The sequence below is a fragment of the Chelonia mydas genome, chromosome 1, assembly GCF_015237465.2.
Source record: "Chelonia mydas isolate rCheMyd1 chromosome 1, rCheMyd1.pri.v2, whole genome shotgun sequence".
NCBI classification, from domain to species: domain Eukaryota; kingdom Metazoa; phylum Chordata; order Testudines; family Cheloniidae; genus Chelonia; species Chelonia mydas.
In genome coordinates this window covers 118755863-118775750 of record NC_057849.1, presented here as the reverse complement: position 1 = coordinate 118775750, position 19888 = coordinate 118755863, and the positions used below count along the sequence as shown (strand labels likewise).

The 19888-nt window shown below is 41.7% G+C and overlaps 1 protein-coding gene across 3 annotated transcripts in view; it reads left to right on the top strand.

The window, feature by feature from the left end:
- The window catches only part of ATP10A (ATPase phospholipid transporting 10A (putative)), a 150481-nt gene that overhangs the window by 63404 nt on the left and 67189 nt on the right, over positions 1-19888 (top strand). For all 3 annotated transcript variants that reach the window (XM_043537649.1, XM_007063340.4, XM_043537651.1), the window contains exon 3: positions 19573-19658. In XM_043537649.1, the coding sequence (XP_043393584.1) occupies positions 19573-19658 (86 nt within the window). The remainder of the gene's footprint in view (positions 1-19572; positions 19659-19888) is intronic.

The following is a 19888-nucleotide window of genomic DNA, read 5'->3' as shown; positions in this document are numbered from 1 at the left end:
TGTGGCCCTGGCTCATTCCACAGCACTCTTGTTTAAATGGGAAACAAATGAATAGATTGTGCAGTCCTTTCTCCCTCCTCTTTATAGCACACACACGTCACAAGCCAAGGGCAAGATGTGGGAACCCATTGTTAAAATATCAGCAGCACATCACAGGATTTGATCTAACATTCCTGTAGCAAGCATTGAGAAAAATTTAATATCAATACTTAGCATTTATGTTTTAAGAAAAATATCATTTTGTATAATATGTGTGAAGTAGGTCAAGAAGTACTATGACTTCCATTTTACAGAAAGGGAAGCTGAGAGAGAAGGCCAAATTCTTTAGTACCCTTTCCTGTCTGGGCATGAGGGAGAAAGGAGGTGGCATGGGCAGGGAAAGCCACTTTTATGACTCCCTAATTCTGTCCCAGTTAAGAGTCCCTACCTTGTCCCGACCCATGCAATTTACAGCATGCCAGGTCTACTCTAAGTTGTGTGCCATAAAGAGTCATGGCACCGATACAGACTAGCCAGACTGCAGTGCTTTACGCTTGTGCCTCTTCTAGACCCCAACACACTCTCATTTGTCAGGGTCAGACTGAGAAGCCTGTGCAGAGCTGTTATGCCAGCTCTATATTGGTCTGAGAACTCCCCTGCAAAGAGATGTGATCTTCCAGGGCAGTCTATACCCCGTTTATGGCCTGTACACATTCCATACGGAGTATACAGGGCCCAGAGAGTAAGTGACTTTCCCAGAACTAGAGATGGTCAGAATTCCTGGCTGCCAGTCCTGTGCTCGGGAAAAACACCATTCTCTTACCGGAACAACTTAGAGTAGAGATTGGATGGGTCCCTTGTCAGCAGTACTTCGAATCACAGCAAGCAATTAGAGCGGCGGTCCTGAGACTGAGGATGCCGCACTTTGCAGGCCTTGTCACACTCTATACACGTGTGCAGAAGGCTCATGAAGATCCTAGAATTGTTTCTGCAGCATTTGTGGTGGTCTATTGGTCTTCTCAGCTGGTGAATCCCAAGAACCTATTTTTTATGATGGAATAACTAGAAATATAAATTATTCCAGTTCTGCCTTGATTTATCTGAATGATATCTAGTATGTTGGGAACATTATTGTTAGTATTGTATGTTAACAAATGTGATTAAAAACCTATATTTTCTGTATATGATCATACGTCCCATTGGTACTCAAACTGTGAAAGCAATCCTTGATGCTGTACACAGTTTTAATTTCATGGGCTGTATAGCCATTTCTCTGGCTTTTGAAGAATCAAATTTGAATGTGTGACTCTTTGGTATATACATTTATATCAGGTAGGCTAGCAAATAAACAATCACTCCAGCAAGTAGGTGAGAAATTCATTTGTGTAACTGCAGTTTAAAGATATGATTCTCCTGAAACCAGTCAATATTTAAAGTGCTACTGCACAGTAATTGAGTTTACTGATCTTTTTTCCCCATTTTGCCATAAATTTATGAGGCAATTTCTTTTTTTTTTAAAAAAAATTTACTGATTTGCACTTAACCAGTAGTTTTTATTTCAGTGTCCCTGTACGTCTGATCTTATGTAAACAAATCTTTGGAGAACAATTCTAGTTAAAATGAATAAAGCAGCTCATGAAATGAAATATTTCAGAATTTTTTATTTTTCTTTTAACTTGTCATGATACTCAGTGCCGAGTTGCGTTTTTTAATTTTTCTTCTGGGAAGTAAAATATAGGGAGAGATTTTTCAAAGGCATTTGTGCCTTTGAAATTCTCCCCCTTAATATTTAGGTACTGTAGTCTCAGGACCTGAATACTATGGAGATCAGTATATTCAAAAACCTTAAAATAATCGGAAATTTCCTTTCATATAATTTGCCTTTCGCTCAAAAAAAATAGGGGATTTCTTTCATACGGGGGCATGGATCAGATTAATGTGTGTGTATTGAGACACATTGAAAAGTTAAGATGAGAATACTTTGCTATACCCAAGTTTTGAGTGACCTAATGTTCTAGCAGCGAACAACCAGCACTCTTTTTGGTATATCACCAAGATACACGAAAAGTTTTTCCAAGTTCCTTCTAAGCTCTAACCCACCCTATTTGTTCTTTATGTCACAGCAAACATTTGAGTGTGCCATACCTAATAGGAGACACATTTTGCAAGAAAAATCCATGTGTTTTCTGTATTACTGTGCAGGCTGTTTTACCACCACACCCTCTATAATTGCTTATGCAATGCTGTACATATGTTTAAAATATTTTGTCCAGCCACTCTTCTGAGAGTGGCTAAGCAGATGCAGCCTTCATTACAGGGATCAATCCTTCCTTTCAGGTTTCATAAGGATGATTTTGAATATTTTGCTAGCATTAATCTAGACTCATGGAAAAACACTTACATTCTGCAGTATGAAACAACCTAAATATTTTTATTTAGTGTGTTCCTAACAAAATCCACAAAGGCTCTTTTAGAAGTTGTGCACCAGATTATGATTCATAAAACCACTGGCCATGTTGTGGGACGTACGTGGAGAGCTTCAATTCAGCAGGAGCCGCAGGACAAGGCTCTGGGGGGAGTGCATATTGGAGCAGCAGCACCACCCTTTGAAGAGCTGGCTTGTGTTCCTCTTCATACCTGGACAATAGAGGATCATGTCTTAACCCCTGCTCTTTCTTTCTGAAGACCTGGACCTTGTCTACACACAGTTGTGTACTGGTTTGATTAAATAGATTTAGATGAAGTGGTTCTGCTAAACCAGTGAAAATTCCTGTGTGGACGCAGATTTATTTTGGTTTATCTTGGACACTTCGGATTCAAACTTTCCTGTTTCAATTTAACTTAAGTCAGTAAAAAAATCAATTTACAAGTCCTAATCAATTTAAGCTAAACTGGAAATAAACGTGGCTTAAACCTAAATAAGAGCATCCACACACAGCCGTCTGCATTGGTTTAACTAAACCAGTTTAAAGTAACTCCTAAAGTTAAACCAGTGCAACTGCTCACATAGACTGACCCTAGCATTGCTGGTGCCACTAGCTGTATGTTTGAGGCCAGGTCTACACTACAAAGTTTTGCCAGAGTAGCTGTGTCAGGATGTGGGGGGAAAAAACACACCCCTAACCAACATAACTATGCCAACTAAACTCCCGATGTAGCCACAGCTTACACCAGCACAAGGAGTGCTTTTGCCAGTATAGCTTGTTATTTGGGGAGAAAGTTTAACTGTACTGGCAAAAGAACTTTTGCTGGTATAAGCTGTTTGCACAAGGAGGATAGCCTTTATAGCCCTGAGAGATTGTGACTGAACCCCATGAAGGGACAAAGTGGGTAAAAGAAGGATCCTTGCTTCTCTTTCCTTTTCCTACCCGCTCCATCCATCCACAGAGGGCCAGCCTCAATCTAGCTCTGTGTGTACCTATCTGAAAGGACTAGTAAAAATACTAAATTATAATGAATAATTAGACGGAGAGTGACTAATCATAATGCCTGGTCTTACTTAGAGATGTAAATACTTTGGATTGACATGAGCAGGCTGCACAAATGGTGAAAACATTTCTAGCAACTTTCTGGTGTAATTCCCCGTGCACTCCTTTTTTTTTTTTTTCTTTTTTGAAAAAATTCATAGAGCTAAGTAAAGTTACTTTAAAATTCCAGATATGTGAATGTTAAAATAGCAGATTAATGCTCTATCCCACGCACATTGCCAAAATTAGATTCACCATAGGGAAAAGTTTTTTTAAAAAAAAAAAAACCACAACATGCAAAAAAGAGAAATCAACTTCCTTGTTTTGTATCTTCTGTACTGCAATGTAGTTAAACTAAAAACTGACTTTTTTTAGCTTTCAGTGAAACAAGTCTTTTTCAGAATTCCCAAACTTGACATGTCACACTTTATTATATAGGCTTTTTGTTATGCAATGCAAAATGCTAACATGTCAAGCCCATTCAAAATCACAGTTCAAAAGCAGGCTTTTAATTTTCACCATGTCAGTAGAAGTAAAACCTTCCAAGGCAACACAAATATATTTTTTAAAAGTTGAAACAGGGTGAAAAGCACACCATTTGTTATTGCTGTACCATATCCTTTCAGGTAATGCTTTCAGAGACCACTTCTGAGAAAATTGTGGATTTGTCTAATTATAAAAATATATTTCTAAAAAGATGATATAGCAACTAGCAAGACAAAGTAAAACAGCAACTTATTGAGTATAAAATTTAAAATGCGTCCTTAGCAAGTGGAAGGATTATAAATCTGTTTACTTTTAGAATTTTTAGTGAATATAATAGTTTATCACTTTTTCACTCCTTCACTACCTTTGTGGTGTTGTCTTGTGATTACTTTTATAGTGGCAGGGGAAGTTATGCAAATGATTGAAGAATAGTTCAGTTCCTGTGTGGTCGATGTGAAATGAGTTGATTATCTTCTTCTAGTTTCCAGTGTGTAGGTGTCCACATCGCTTTTCCTACTGTCAAGATTTATTGGCAGTCTCATTACAGAGGCTAAGGATTTGAGTAGGCATAGGTCAAAATTTTCAAACCTGGGCATCTAACCTGAGGCACCTAAATAAATGATGTGATTTTTTTTTCAAAGGTACTGAGCACTTGGCAGCTTCAGTTGACATAGGCCACCTTTATTTTTGTGCCTAAATGTGGGTTATGGGGCCTAACTTAAAGTATCCAGGGTTGAAAATCCTACTCATGGAGACTGAAATACCCTCGTGTTCCTGGAGGTGGTCCTTTCAGCCCAGGGTCAAGGTGCAGGGGTAAAGCTGGGCAGGGGGGGATGTGTAATGCTACTGTGCATGTATGTATCTGCTCTGTGGAGAAACAGGAGACTTCATTCTCCAGGAGGTCAGTTTGGCACCTCTACATTACAATTTTTCATATGGAAAAATTAAGCATTTTGAAGCTGGAGAAAAAAAACGTTAAACTAATTTTCTGCTACAAAAGGGGTAAATTTTTTAAATTTAAAGCAAGTTAAGAGCAGGTTTTTCGGCCTTTCCTTTAAATTTTCCTGGTTGTTGCATCATTTAAATATGGCTTTCTTTAACAAAACCGAGTGTCGTGGTTGGTTATTCCTTAATCCTAGATACTAACTGCTGTGCCTGTTGGGAAGGGGAAATCATTTTATAATATCTGTTACCAAATATGATATTTTCTTATCAAACACTGAGCATTTTTGAATTCAGAGCCAGAGTAAGGCTATGTCTACACTAGCACTTTTATTGGTATAATTTATGTCGCTCAGGGGTATACAAAGAACACCCTCCTAAGTGTCATAAGTTACACTGACAGAAGCATTGGTGTGCCCAGCACTATGTTGGCGGGACACTGTCTCCCACCGAGATATCTACTGCTGCTCGTTGGAGGTGGTTTAATTATGTCGACAACAGCGCTCTCTCCCGTCGCCTTAAAGTCCTACGTGAGCAATCTTATAGTGGCACAGCTGCATTGATATGGCTGTGTCGCTATAAGTTAACTAGTGTAAACATGGCCTAAGGCACTCTGGAGCCCTAGGAGTAGCATGACTCACAGCTCCCCATGGCACTGCCCCTAGTGCCCCACCCCCATTCCATAGGCACACCCTCACACGGAGAGGCAATGGCAGGGGCTCCTCCCATTCCACAGAGGTAAGGTCAGCAGCATGGGACCACCTCTATTTCATGGAACCACAACAGGGCTTCACAGGCTCCATTTCTCCTCCAAAAAGACAGGGGCGGCAGCAGAGAGGTTATGTTTCTAAAGCATGGCTCGTGGGCTCTTCAACATTTACGCAACAAGGAGCCCATGTTAATTAGTAAAACAGACACTTAGCTGGGTCCAGACAACAGCATCACAGAAATGTTAATTTACCCAGAGCGGTTCTCAAGTTCCCCAACTCTCTCCTATATGGTGTATGTCAACTACAGTGTTATAAATCATAGATTTATTGTTAATCCTCCCATCTCCCCTGCTCCTCCCTCAGAAGAGCTATCATAGAGGTAGTTGGCTCTGGTATTATGTGAGGATGAGGTTTTCTTAATCCTATGATATCATCAGGAGCACCAGTGCAGCAAGTCTCTGATAAAGGATGATGATAAAAAAATACAATTCCAGGCTAAGACTTTATGCCAATTTCCGGTTTGGAGAGCATGTTACCACTTAGTTATATCACTTAGAAATTAGAGACTATAATGGAAAGACTGACATAAATGTAACAGTGGTGTCATCACTAATGGTACCTTGTAATAGTTCAATCTAATGCTCCATTTTCATTGTCCATATTAGGACAGTTCTGTTTTCTCCAACAGTGAGGACTGGAATCTCACAGAAGCAGAGGTTCCCTGTAGGTTACAGATTTCACCCATTTGCAAAATAAGATTAGAATCAGCCTATATAAACACTTCTGTGTAATGTCGTGAGATAAACTCTTTTATCTAAATTGCATTTCTGAAATGGAAATGCAATAGGTACATCAGGCTCCACCATTCACCTCTGGTATCCTATTAATCTTAGTATTTACTATTTATAAAGGACATTTCCATCACCAGTCACTGCTTTGTGGTGTTGGGGCTCTAGAGTTCCATTTTAAAATTGTGCAGGAAAGAGAGAGAAAGTCTCTTCCATTGGTGCTGGCACACAGCTCTCTATCTTACAGTTTCCAAGAGGAGAACTGTAAGATCAGAGAAACATAAATACATGGAAGAGTTAGTTGCACCCCTACCCTCTGACTCCTCCTCTTCATGGGAGGGCAGCGACCCTTCTCCCTCTCTTTCCTCTCTCCTTCCCTTTCCTTTTGGCAGATCTCTGTGGGAGGAGAGCATATGCCCAAGGACTCCCCTCTTGTCAGCAGCTTCTTTTAAGAGGTGAGGAGGCGGCTAAACAACTCACTTTCCTTGCTTCCTGCTTGTATTTCCGTTTCCCAACAACAGTTCTACTCATGAGTCATCTGAGCAGCCCTCACCCCTGACTATTAGGGATATGTCTACACAGCTCGCAGGAGCTTTTCTGCCCCAGTCAGAATACTCAGGTTAGCACTCTAAAAACAGCTGTGTAGACATTGCTTTGAAGCTATGGCTCGGGGTGGAGCTTGAGTCCTGAAGCCCACCCATCTCCCGAGGCTTCAGAGCCTGAGCTCTAGCCCAAGATGCAAATTCCAAGCGCAGTCTTCAGTTACGTTTAGAGCCACTAGTGTGAGCCCCACAAGCCCAAGTCTCTCGACCCAGGCTGGGAGGCTTGCCGCCACCGGCAGTGTAGACACACCCTAGGAGGCTGTGGTGGTAACAGCAGGAGGCCCCTTTATTTTTGGAAGCTTTCTTGGGCCTTAGTGCTGTCAAATTAAAATTCTGTGCACTCTATAGTGCATAACACACGGCGTGTGAGATTTTAATTTAGCAATTTGACAGCCAGCAGAAAGGCTGGTAGAGGTGTTGAGCAACAGTATCAAACAAAGGTGAGGAGAGCATGGACTACTGGGGAGTTATGAGGACATGGACAAGGTGTGGAAGAATATCACTATATCCTCTTGGAGGGGTTGTGAGAATGAAATTAGTCAGAGTTCATAAGGTAACAGCCTATGTTGCACACAGAACTTTTTCAAACACTAAAGGTTTGGTCTCTGTTTTTATTCAAAGGTTGGGCTAATGTTTGGGTTGGTTCTTGTTAAGTTAATCCATTCCACTGTCTGGCCTTTGCTAACTATGGATCTCCACATTCTTAACCTTCAGTCAAATTCTGGATCCATATTTGGGAAGCTACTTCAACCATGAAATGCTCTTTTTCCTCGCAACTATCGCCTTATAGTGTTAGTCTCCTTCAGGTGCGAAGACAAGTGAGGAACGAATGGCATAAGTTTAAATGTGTACACCAGATCAGAAGCTGCCCAGAACCATTCACTGTAACAGAGCTGGAACGGACAATGGGTAGCATCAAGTGTGGAACAGCTGCGGGCTATGACAACATATCTCCAGAATTCCTGAAAAACCTTGGCCCCCGTGCTTAGCTTTGGCTTGTGGAATTCTTCACCAGAGTCATCAGTGAAAGAAGGCTACCAAAGATATGGCGCACCACAAAAGTCATTGGCCTCCTAAAGTCTGGAAAGGATCCAAGTCAGGCGTCAAACTATCATCCCATATCATTATTGTCAGTGTGCTTCAAGGCACTGGAGCGCTTGGTCCTACAGCGCATATTACCCGACGTGGAGAGAATTTTGAGCCCTGACCAAGACGGCTTTCGCTGAGGCGGTAGCACATACAACCAAGTACTCATGCTGACCACATTTGTTGAAAATGGCTTCCAAAGAAACTTGAAAACAGGCACTGTTTTCATCGATACGGTATGGCGCACTGAGCTGCTTGTGAAGGTATCACAGGTCCTGCTACCTTGGGTCACAGGCATCGTTGAACTGTTCCTCTGCAATAGGCCATTCAGAGTCCATGTGGGGGAGAAGATGAGTGCTTGGAGACAACAGAGCAATGGGTTACCCAGGGCTCTGTGCCTTCACCAACTCTGTTCAACCTTTACATCAATGACCTGCCAACAACGGAGTCACGAAAGTTCATTTACACAGACTACATCTGTTGCAGTACCAGGCCCGGATGTTCCACGAGCTTCATGCCACCTTAAACTTGGACATGACAAAGTTAGCTGACTACTGTAGAGTTGGCGCCTCCAGCCAAGTGTCATAAAAACAGTCTCCAGTTTGTTCCATCTTCATCACGCCAGCACAACCCAAGAACTGAAAAAAGAAAAGGAGTACTTGTGGCACCTTAGAGACTAACCAATTTATTTCAGCATGAGCTTTCGTGAGCTACAGCTCACTTCATCGGATGCATACTGTGGAAATTGCAGAATACATTATTATATACACACAGAGACCATGAGACAATTGGGCATGGTAACTCAGTGTCCCATTGTCTCATGGTCTCTGTGTGTATATAATAATGTATTCTGCAATTTCCACAGTATGCATCCGATGAAGTGAGCTGTAGCTCACGAAAGCTCATGCTCAAATAAATTGGTTAGTCTCTAAGGTGCCACAAGTACTCCTTTTCTTTTTGCGAATACAGACTAACACGGCTGTTACTCCAAGAACTGAAAGTTTATCTGAATGGTCAGAAGGTGAAGCATGAAGTAGAACTGGTCTATCTAGGTGTGACCTTAGACCGCACACTGAGTTACCATGCCCACCTGAAGATGACAGCAGCTAAAGTTAAGACACACAACAATCTTCTTAACAAACTGGCAGGTTTGTCATGGTCATGCTCGTGCTCCAACTCTGCGGACATCAGCTCTTGCCACCTCGTATTTGATGGCGGAGTACTGCACACCAGTATGGAGCCGATCGTCACACACCAAACTGGTGGATACGCAGTTACATGCATCCATGTGGATCATCTCCGGCACCCTGTGTCCTACTCCACTCCCATGGCTCCCAGTTCTGAGAAATATTGCTCCTCCTCATATCAGACGAGAGGTTGTTACTGGAGAAAGTACGTGCCAACTCAAGCCTGCCACTACACAATGACCTTTTTAAACCACCAGCTGCACATTTGCCGTCACGTCGCCCGTTATGGTCTCATCCGCCATGCCAGGATGTTAGGGAGGAAACACTCTGGCGAGAGGAATGGATATCTGTTACAATCCCCAACCAGTCCTTCATCGCCAACCCAACAGTTTGTCCATCTGGTTTTGACCTGCCCCATCGCCAATGGTCTCTGTTGAACAGGTTCCGGACCGGGCAAGGTCTCTGCATTCAGCCTGTATCGCTGGGGCCTTCATGACAGCCCTTTGTGCAGTTGTGACACAACACAGATGATGACGCACGTTGTCGATGAATGCCTGCTGACTGGGTTCAGTGGTGGCCTAGAAGAACTGCATGACGCCACTGAAGATGCCTTCACTTGGCCTGACAACTACGCACATGCTAAATAAATAGAGTACTCACTACATCAAAGCACTTCAGAAGCTCTTCACTAGCTCACTGCTCTGGACTTGGTTATTTGAACATTGCTAATCCTCTCGCTTGCCATACAAACAATAAGTTTGTACTCAGCCATCTGTCTTGTTCACATCTCTCTGGCAGCTGTGTAATATTTAATGTTCTGCTCAAGACTTCACCAACTCATAGGGGTATATGAAAAAAAAAATGCTCATAAAAGTTCTACGTGTGTAAACTGTCTTGGTTAGTGGATTGTCCCATGACTGGCTAAAATCTTTTGACCAAATTGCTACTTAAGAATGGTGGAGTACTTCTCAGGAACATCAAAGTTGTTTTCCTGAATATTGAATATTGCACAGATCACTCATAATATTTTCCATTAGATCACTTCAGTAAGAACATGATCTGTCCCCAAGTGTGTTTGGCTTGTGCAACTATACATCCTTGTTCTCTTTAAACATTGCCCAGAGGAAAACAAAACTAGTTATAGTAGTAGTCAATGAGGAAAACAAAGCTGTTAAATTCTGATTTACTGTTTGGTCTTTTTCCCTACCCTAAATACCACAGATCAAATGGCTTTTTTTTTCCCCCTTGTGAAGTAGCAGCGTAGATAAATTCTGTTGTGGATGCTAATGCTGTTTAGACATTTTAAAATGATCACTACTTTAATGTATAAACAACTGCTAAGAGTGCATTCTTCATATTTTGGATAAATAACGTTGTTATGTTTCAGAGTAGCAGCTGTGTTAGTCTGTATTCGCAAAAAGAAAAGGAGTACTTGTGACACCTTAGAGACTAACCAATTTATTTGAGCATAAGCTTTCGTGAGCTACAGCTCACTTCATCGGATGCATCATGCATCATGCTTATGCTCAAATAAATTGGTTAGTCTCTAACATTGTTATGTAATTCAGACTGCACATTAATAAGATGCTAGATTAATTTTATACAGTAAATGAAGTAGCTTACTGTATAAGGCAATAATAACATGGGCAAATATATCAACACTGAGTATGTTTTTGTTATTTTTGTAAACTTTTTAATTAGAGTTTTGACTACTTGCATATCTTCCCTCCCCCCCCCCCCCAAAAAAAATCTTAAAGCCTCCATCACAGCTATTATCCTTCAAGGAGAGGACTGAATGGGATGCCCTTTTTAACCAATTAACACCAGATGCTCTGGCTAGTGGCCAGAAAAGTCACAGTTGTGTAATGTGAGGTTCTTTTCCCCCCATCTCCACGTACAAGGAGTTGAGTACATTCCTCCAGGATCCTGCCAGCTCATGCCATTCTGGGGAGAGTCTAGACCAGAACCAGAAATCAAACTCAAATTTCTTATGTGGTAAAGTAGAGCAGACCACTGAACAAGAACATTTTTATAACAAATATACATCATTATTTAACATATAAAACTGTCTCACTTGGCCAGGCAATGGGCTTTGCTTCGTAAGCGATGACAATTTAGAGGTTTGCCAGCAGAATCATGCTATGTCTACACTTTGAGTGAGGGGTGTGATTCCCAGCTTGTATACACATACTTGCTCTCGGTCAATGTTGCCCATGCCCATGCTGCCACGGCTATGCTGCTGTTTATTAGGCGCAAGTGGTGTTCTCGTCCATCCTCCCCGTGGAAGGAAAAGGCCGGGGTAGGGATCGTCAAATTGTGGAAGTCAATGAATGGCTACACAGGTGGTGTTGGAGAGAAGGCTTTGGATTCTTCGACCATGGGATGGTGCTCCAAGAAGGAGGAGTGCTAGGCAGAGAAGGGCTCCACTTAACAAAGAGAGGGAAGAGCATCTTCGCGAGCAAGGCTGGCTAACCTAGTGAGGAGGGCTTTAAACTAGGTTCACCGGGGGAAGGAGACCAAAGCCCTGAGGTAAGTGGGGAAGCGGGATACCAGGAGGAAGCACAAGCAGGAGCGTGTGAGGGGGAGGGCTCCTGCCTCATACTGGGAACAAGGGGCGATCAGCGGGTTATCTCAAGTGCCTATATACAAATGCACAAAGCCTGGGAAACAAGCAGGGAGAACTGGAGGTCCTGGCAAAGTCAGGGAGTTATGATGTGATTGGAATAACAGAGACTTGGTGGGATAACTCGCATGACTGGAGTACTGTCATGGATGGGTATAAAATGTTCAGGAAGAACAGGGAGGCCAGAAAAGGTGGGGGAGTTGCACTGTATGTAAGGGAGCAGTATGACTGCTCAGAGCTCAAGTGTGAAACTGCAGAAAAACCTGAGAGTCTCTGGATTAAGTTTAGAAGCGTGAGCAACAAGGGTGATGTTGTGGTGGGAGTCTGCTATAGACCACTGGACCAGGGGGATGAGGCTTTCTTCCGGCAACTCACAGAAGCTACTAGATCGCACGCCCTGGTTCTCATGGGCGACTTCAATCATCCTGATATCTGCTGGGAGAGCAATACAGTGGTGCACAGACAATCCAGGAAGTTTTTGGAAAGTGTAGGGGACAATTTCCTGGTGCAAGTGCTGGAGGAACCAACTAGGGGCGGAGCTCTTCTTGACCTGCTGCTCACAAACCGGGAAGAATTAGTAGGGGAAGCAAAAGTGGATAGGAACCTGGGAGGCAGTGACCATGAGATGGTCGAGTTCAGGATCCTGACACAAGGAAGAAAGGAAAGCAGCAGAATATGGACCCTCGACTTCAGAAAAGCAGACTTTGACTCCCTCAGGGAACTGATGGGCAAGATCCCTGGGAGAATAACATGAGGGGGAAAGGAGTCCAGAAGAGCTGGCTGTATTTTAAAGAATCCTTATTGAGGTTACAGGGACAAACCATCCCGATGTGTAGAAAGAATAGTAAATATGGCAGGCGACCAGCTTGGCTTAACAGAGAAATCCTTGCTGATCTTAAACACAAAAAAGAGGCTTACAAGAAGTGGAAGATTGGACAAATGAACAGGGATGAGTATATAAATATTGCTCGGGCTTGCAGGAGTGAAATCAGGAAGGCTAAATCACACTTGGAGTTGCAGCTAGCGAGGGATGTTAAGAGTAACAAGAAGGGTTTCTTCAGGTATGTTGGCAATAAGAAGAAAGCCAAGGAACGTGTGGGCCCCTTACTGAATGAGGGAGGCAACCTAGTGACAGAGGATGTGGAAAAAGCTAACGTACTCAATGCTTTTTTTGCCTCTGTCTTCATGAACAAGGTCAGCTCCCAGACTACTGCACTGGGCAGCACAGCATGGGGAGGAGGTGGCCAGCCCTCTGTGAAGGAAGAAGTGGTTCGGGACTATTTAGAAAAGCTGGACATGCACAAGTCCATGGGGCCGAATGCGTTGCATCCGAGAGTGCTAAAGGAATTGGCGGATGTGATTGCAGAGCCATTGGCCATTATCTTTGAAAACTCATGGCGATCGGGGGAAGTCCTGGAAGACTGGAAAAAGGCTAATGTAGTGCCAATCTTTAAAAAAGGGAAGAAGGAGGATCCTGGGAACTACAGGCCAGTCAGCCTCACCTCAGTCCCCGGAAAAATCATGGAGCATGTCCTCAAGGAATCAATTCTGAAGCACTTAGATGAGAGGAAAGTGATCAGGAACAGTCAACATGGATTCACTAAGGGAAAGTCATGCCTGACTAATCTAATTGCCTTCTATGATGAGATAACTGGTTCTGTGGATGAAGGCAAAGCAGTGCATGTGTTGTTCCTTGACTTTAGCAAAGCTTTTGACACGGTCTCCCACAGTATTCTTGTCAGCAAGTTAAAGAAGTATGGGCTGGATGGATGCACTACAAGGTGGGTAGAAAGTTGGCTAGATTGTCAGGCTCAACGGGTAGTGATCAATGGCTCCATGTCTAGTTGGCAGCCGATATCTAGCGGAGTGCCCCAAGGGTCGGTCTTGGGGCCGGTTTTGTTCAATATCTTCATTAATGATCTGGAGGATGGTGTGGATTGCACCCTCAGCAAGTTTGCGGATGACACTAAACTGGGAGGAGTGGTAGATACGCTGAAGGGAAGGGATAGGATACAGAGGGACCTAGACAAATTGGAGGATTGGGCCAAAAGAAATCTGATGAGGTTCAACAAGGACAAGTGCAGAGTCCTGCACTTAGGACGGAAGAATCCAATGCACTGCTACAGACTAGCGACCGAATGGCTAGGCAGCAGCTCTGCAGAGAAGGACCTAGGGGTGACAGTGGACGAGAAGCTGGATATGAGTCAACAGTGTGCCCTTGTTGCCAAGAAGGCCAATGGCATTTTGGGGTGTATAAGTAGGGGCATTGCCAGCAGATCGAGGGACGTGATCGTTCCCCTCTATTCGACACTAGTGAGGCCTCATCTGGAGTACTGTGTCCAGTTTTGGGCCCCACACTACAAGAAGGATGTGGAGAAATTGGAGAGAGTCCAGCGAAGAGCAACAAAAATGATTAGGGGACTGGAACACATGACTTATGAGGAGAGGCTGAGGGAACTGGGATTGTTTAGTCTACGGAAGAGAAGAATGAGGGGGGATTTGATAGCCGCTTTTAACTACCTAAAAGGTGGATCCAAAGAGGATGGATCTAGACTATTCTCAGTGATAGGAGATGACAGGACAAGGAGTAATGGTCTCAAGTTGCAGTGGGGGAGATTTAGATTGGATATTAGGAAAAACTTTTTCACTAGGAGGGTGGTGAAACATTGGAATGCATTACCTACGGAGGTGGTGGAATCCCCTTCTTTAGAAGTTTTTAAGGTCAGGCTTGACAAAACCCTGGCTGGGATGATTTAGTTGGGATTGGTCCTGCTCTGGGCAGGAGGTTGGACTAGATGGCCTCCAGAGGTCCCTTCCAACTCTGTTATTCTATGATTCTATATTCCTGAGCTACCCCAAGCTTCTAAAACAAGCTTAGAATCACATGCCTCAGTCAAAGTACAGACATAGCCTCCGGAGGGTTGACACTGGACTGTAGGATTGTCCTGTGGTTAAGACACTGAACTGGGTCTTAGGAGAACTGAGTTCAGTTTCTGGCTTTGCCTCAGACTTTCTGCAGGATCCTAGCTAAGTCATTGATCCTTCTGTGTCTTAGTTCTCCATCTGTAAAATGGGGATAATATTTCCTTTCACCAAGTCTTTTTAGGTTGTAAGCTCTTCAGAGCAGGAGTGGATTACAGCACTGAACACAATGGGACTCTGGTCTCAGTTGAGGGCATGTAGGTGCTAACGTAACACCACTGCTGAGTACTACCATGAAGACTGATATACGCTGCTTTAGGGACCCTAGACTTGCGATGTATTCAGGCTTAAATGAATCTGAATTTATAGAATTCCTTGCTAAACAACTTCTCCCTTTTTGTGATGAAATAGTTTTTTAAGGGTGGAAAATAAAATCCATTGGGAGAGGGAAAACACTAGGGGGTGGCTGGTGGGGATTTTTTGCATGTGAATATATAAATTTAACCTCATACAGTCAAAATACTTATTTGTACAGCATAAGAATTACACTCTTTGGTAGAGGATGGCAGTCTTCATTTGGCCTCATTTTCCTAGCAACACCTGCAGATTGCTGTTCTTATACAAGAACATAGACGCAGTTGCCTCTCACTTGCTGATGTATTAGGACCAACATAAAAAGGAGCAAAACTTTGATCAGCATGAAACCTTGTGTTAACTTAGTAGCTTCTTTATATGCATCCAAAGCAACCTCATGCAGGCAGTATTTAATGTATTTGCTCATTCATTTACAAAAAGGCAATTTCATGTCAAAACTGTCAGCGTCTGTAATACAATACAGTGTATCTACACTTTCATTTCACAAGCAAAGAAAGAAGCCATTTGATTTATTTATGAGCTAAAGAGCTTTAGCAGTAAATCAAAATTGCTTACCTCAGACTATTACTGTAATTGGATTTTCCCCTATCCCGGATACTAGCTGGTTAAAGGTTATAGTGGCATATTTTTAAGGAATTGTAAGAGAACTCAAATATACAAGCAGCAGTGAAAGGTATAATTTTAGCTCCAAAAAGGAGTCATATAGTAAAATTATATACCAGACAGGACAAAACAAATATGCTTTGTGGTGCTGATGTGGAAGTCTGCTCGTATTACTTCTTTCAGATCTTGACAGGATCTTTGTTCTTGATGTAAAATGGATTTTTTTAAAGCTGTTGGCTTTGTTGGCAGGTGTTCCTGGGAGGAAGGAAACACAGTCCATAAACTTGCAATTTCTGTAAAAGTTAATGTAGCTACACAGCTTTGGAGCCATACTCTGTTTGCTGAGTTCAGCAGCCACAGAGAGCTTTCATTTGATTAGTTTGGCCTTTGGTGTTAAGTGTCTCTAGGATTTCCTGAGAGACATTTATCAAAGGAATTAAGACTTTTTTTTAAGAGCACTGTATGAAAATGTATGCTCAATAAACTAAAGCCTGCTCAAAAGTGACATTATTGTGCGCTATAATGAAACCCCTATGAGTTGGTGAAGTCCCTACCCAGCTTAAATATTGTTTGTCCTTCCGTTTACACAGAAGGTCTGTCTACACTATGATAACGAACCTGTGGCGCTTAATCCCAGAGCCCAGGTCAGCTGACTCGGGCGCAGGGCTTGGGTTGTGGGGGTATAAAATTGCAGTGTAGATGTTTGGGCTCAGGCTGGAGCCCAACCTCTGAGACCCACCCCCCCTGAATCTGAACATCTACACTGCAATTTTATAGCCCCACCACCCAAGCCCCACAAGCCCAAGTCAGCTGACTCAGAGCAGTTGTAGCTGTGCCATGGGTCTTTTATTGCTGTATAGATGTACCCCCTAGACTTTAAAATGGTCTGGCACTAACCCTTTATATAAATTGCAGCTAGGACAACAATGTGTTTTACTGAAATATCTTCAGTGATTTTCATATGTTGCTGGGTTGGTGTGTGTGACAGAGATTAACTCAGTTTTCTGTTATACGTTTTTTTTTTTATGGTGAATGATGCTGGATTGACAGTCTGGTGGACTGGTTTTTCTATTTATCCACAGACCAGGTATTATATGGGCAGTGCAAGATTTCCAGCCTGCTCCCCAATGTGTCTTAGTCTGACTTGGAGGGACGTCACCCAGTCCCCACTCATGCTCTCTGCTGATCGGAGGCTAAGGCATATAATGGGGAGTTCCCAGATAGTGCTAGTTGCCAAGGTAGTGTTTATCGTGTGAACCCTTGAACACTGGAAGTAGGAATGAGATCACCCTGAGATAGGGGACAACTGAGGTGTTCGGAAGCAGACCTCAGACTTCCAGGTTTGAAGACTTTTAAGAGTATTCTCCCTGGTGAACCCTCAGTTCTGTCTGAAAAGTTGTGTACACCACTCTGAAGGTGGTTAAAGGGAGTAGTAGAGGAACACATGGCCAAAGGGTTGAATGAGTAATTTATGCAGTATTCTCATCTTATATTGGCCTGGAACCTTGAGACCTGAATACTTCCATTGACTTCAGAAAACAATGTTTAAAAAAAATATTTAAATGTATTACATAGTGATTTTAAGTAATTAAGCGCCTGAGTAGCTCCACTGAAGTGATGTAAAATTAAGTAGATGCTCTAGTACATAGCTGGATTGAAACCTACATTTATCCAAGGGGACAAACTCTTCAACTGTGATTTCGCAACATTCAGGGGGTATTTTACAACGTGGGGTTAAGACATTTTTCCACAATATCACATAGCATTACTTTCTTCTAGACAAATATTACTATTATTCTACTGATATGACAGAGAAGGCAAAAACCCAGATTTAACTGTTAGATTCCAGGTGAATGTAAGAGTCTGGCACTTTTACTCATAAACTGACCAATTTGATGTACAAGTCATTGATTCACAATAACTACGGAACCCAATAATGCTATTTTACAGTCACTTTTCATAATGAACTACACTTAAAAAATTCAAAAGCCCAATCTGTTTGAGATAATACTAACAATTCTCCTCAGCCTGTATATTTTGGCTACCTGGCTCCCAATATGTGCCCAAATCACCTATTGTGTCTTAGGTTCTTTGATGCTCGCTTTATAGGAATATGTGAACCAGCAGCTTCCTGGCAGCTCACAGTTACACATTGTTCATGTTACTTATTTGTTTTTCTTGATTGCAAGTTGAATTCTGTATACAAATGTGACTCTGTCACCTGATTCTGTGGCCTGAGATGCCACTGTAGTCCTCGACCCCATCTTCTCAGCCCTGCTTCTTCTCTTGCTTCTCACAAATGTAACAGTCTTCACATGATGTCATACTTTAGCACTTTTGAAAATCTCATGAGGCACTTAATCTGCATCTTTAGACACCTACATATTTTTGAAAAATCTAGCCCTTGTTGACCAGAAACAGTCCATTCATTCACTATTTATAGTCAACTATAGCCCTAATAAATAATTTCCTTTGTTTAAGAAATCAGTTAGTTTTAAATGCAAAACATGTTTTGTTAAACTTTTTTTCCCTTGTATCTGACACATTTAAGATAGTTTTACTTAACTAATAAATTATGGGTAGGGGAGTTGGACAATAATTTAATGACAGATGTTAAAAAGTTAAAGCTTTATAATCATTAAAACACAAATTGTCACTATCATATGTGAATATATCACAAAGTAAATATCCCTAAATCAAATTCTAAGAAGTTCTCAAGCAGCATTTTTCTTATTTTGCCTATCTGTAAATTGTGATTGTTATCGGTAGAAATAGATTTTCATTGGTACGGTGAAATTGACATTTACTGATATATACCAATAAAAATATTATCTTTCCAAGCCCATGTAAAAGCTGTATTTGGTTGTAAATCAACATGTTATAATGGTTGGCAACCAATGAGAATGAACTTTTCTTTAGGAAAATAAATAAAAACTACAAATGCAAAACAAGATTAAAATCAATTATTTAAATCAAGCTGCTTGCTGATTTAAATTATTGAGATAGGGTATTTAAATCACTTTGATATAACTCAATCCACCATGTGTTTAATACCTCATCCACAGGAAACATCTCATTTCATTAATTAAATGACATAATTGCTCTATGATAGAACATTCTGTCTCCAACACCATAGTCGGGTAGCTGTTGGTAAATGTCCAATGACCACATGCCAACTTCAGCCTCATTAGCCAGAGTATCAAATAGAGTTTTGAGTGCTAACTAGGAGAAAAAAGGATCCTACTGTAGGTGTCTAATTACTCTATTGGATTAATATATCTCAGCTGGTATAAAGCAATTAAGAAATATTGCTTACATTTCAGAAAGTTCATATTAACTTTTTCCTAGTTCACAATATATCGTCTTATAGTGTTCCAGACTTGTAGTTGCTTTGTTTAAATTTGAAGTATTTGAAACCTAGTAATGATACTTTGAATATTTTCAGCCTGCTCAGACCAATTTGATCTTTCCTCTCCAACCCAAAATACATGTGCTTCTCCGTCTGACTTTTTGTTTATTTCATGCCTTTGAGACTTGTGTTCTTTTACTTGGGGGGGTGGGAAATCATCCTTTTAACGGGAGACTTTCTAAAGCACCCAAGGAATTTTGAAGCACAAGTCTCGTTGACTTTCAGTGACACTTGGGCTGCTAAGTCATTTTTATTGAGGTGCTTTTAAAAAGCCCACCCAAAATATATTATGGATATTGTGCAAAAAAATAAATAAATAAAATAAAATAAAGTATGCTTCTAAATTAAAGTCTTAATGAAAAGATTAAATATTTAACACTTTTATGATTCCAGGACTCTGAATTTGACCCCCTGAAGTTCACCAGTGTCATTGAATGTGAGAAGCCAAACAATGACTTAAGTAGGTTTCGAGGTTACATGTGAGTATTTCATATAATTACCTTCAGTCTTCAGTCCCTTCTCTATAAGACACGTTTGACTTCCAGGCTCTCTTCTTCTAGTCCCCTACCTCATTCCCTACACAGCTTCCAACGTCTGAACCAAATGAGTCAGGAATCCTACAGACAACAGCCTCCTTCACTACACAACCCTGATTCATCCCCAGAGCAGGACCACCTTGTACACTTACAGAGGTATCAGTTCTACAGAA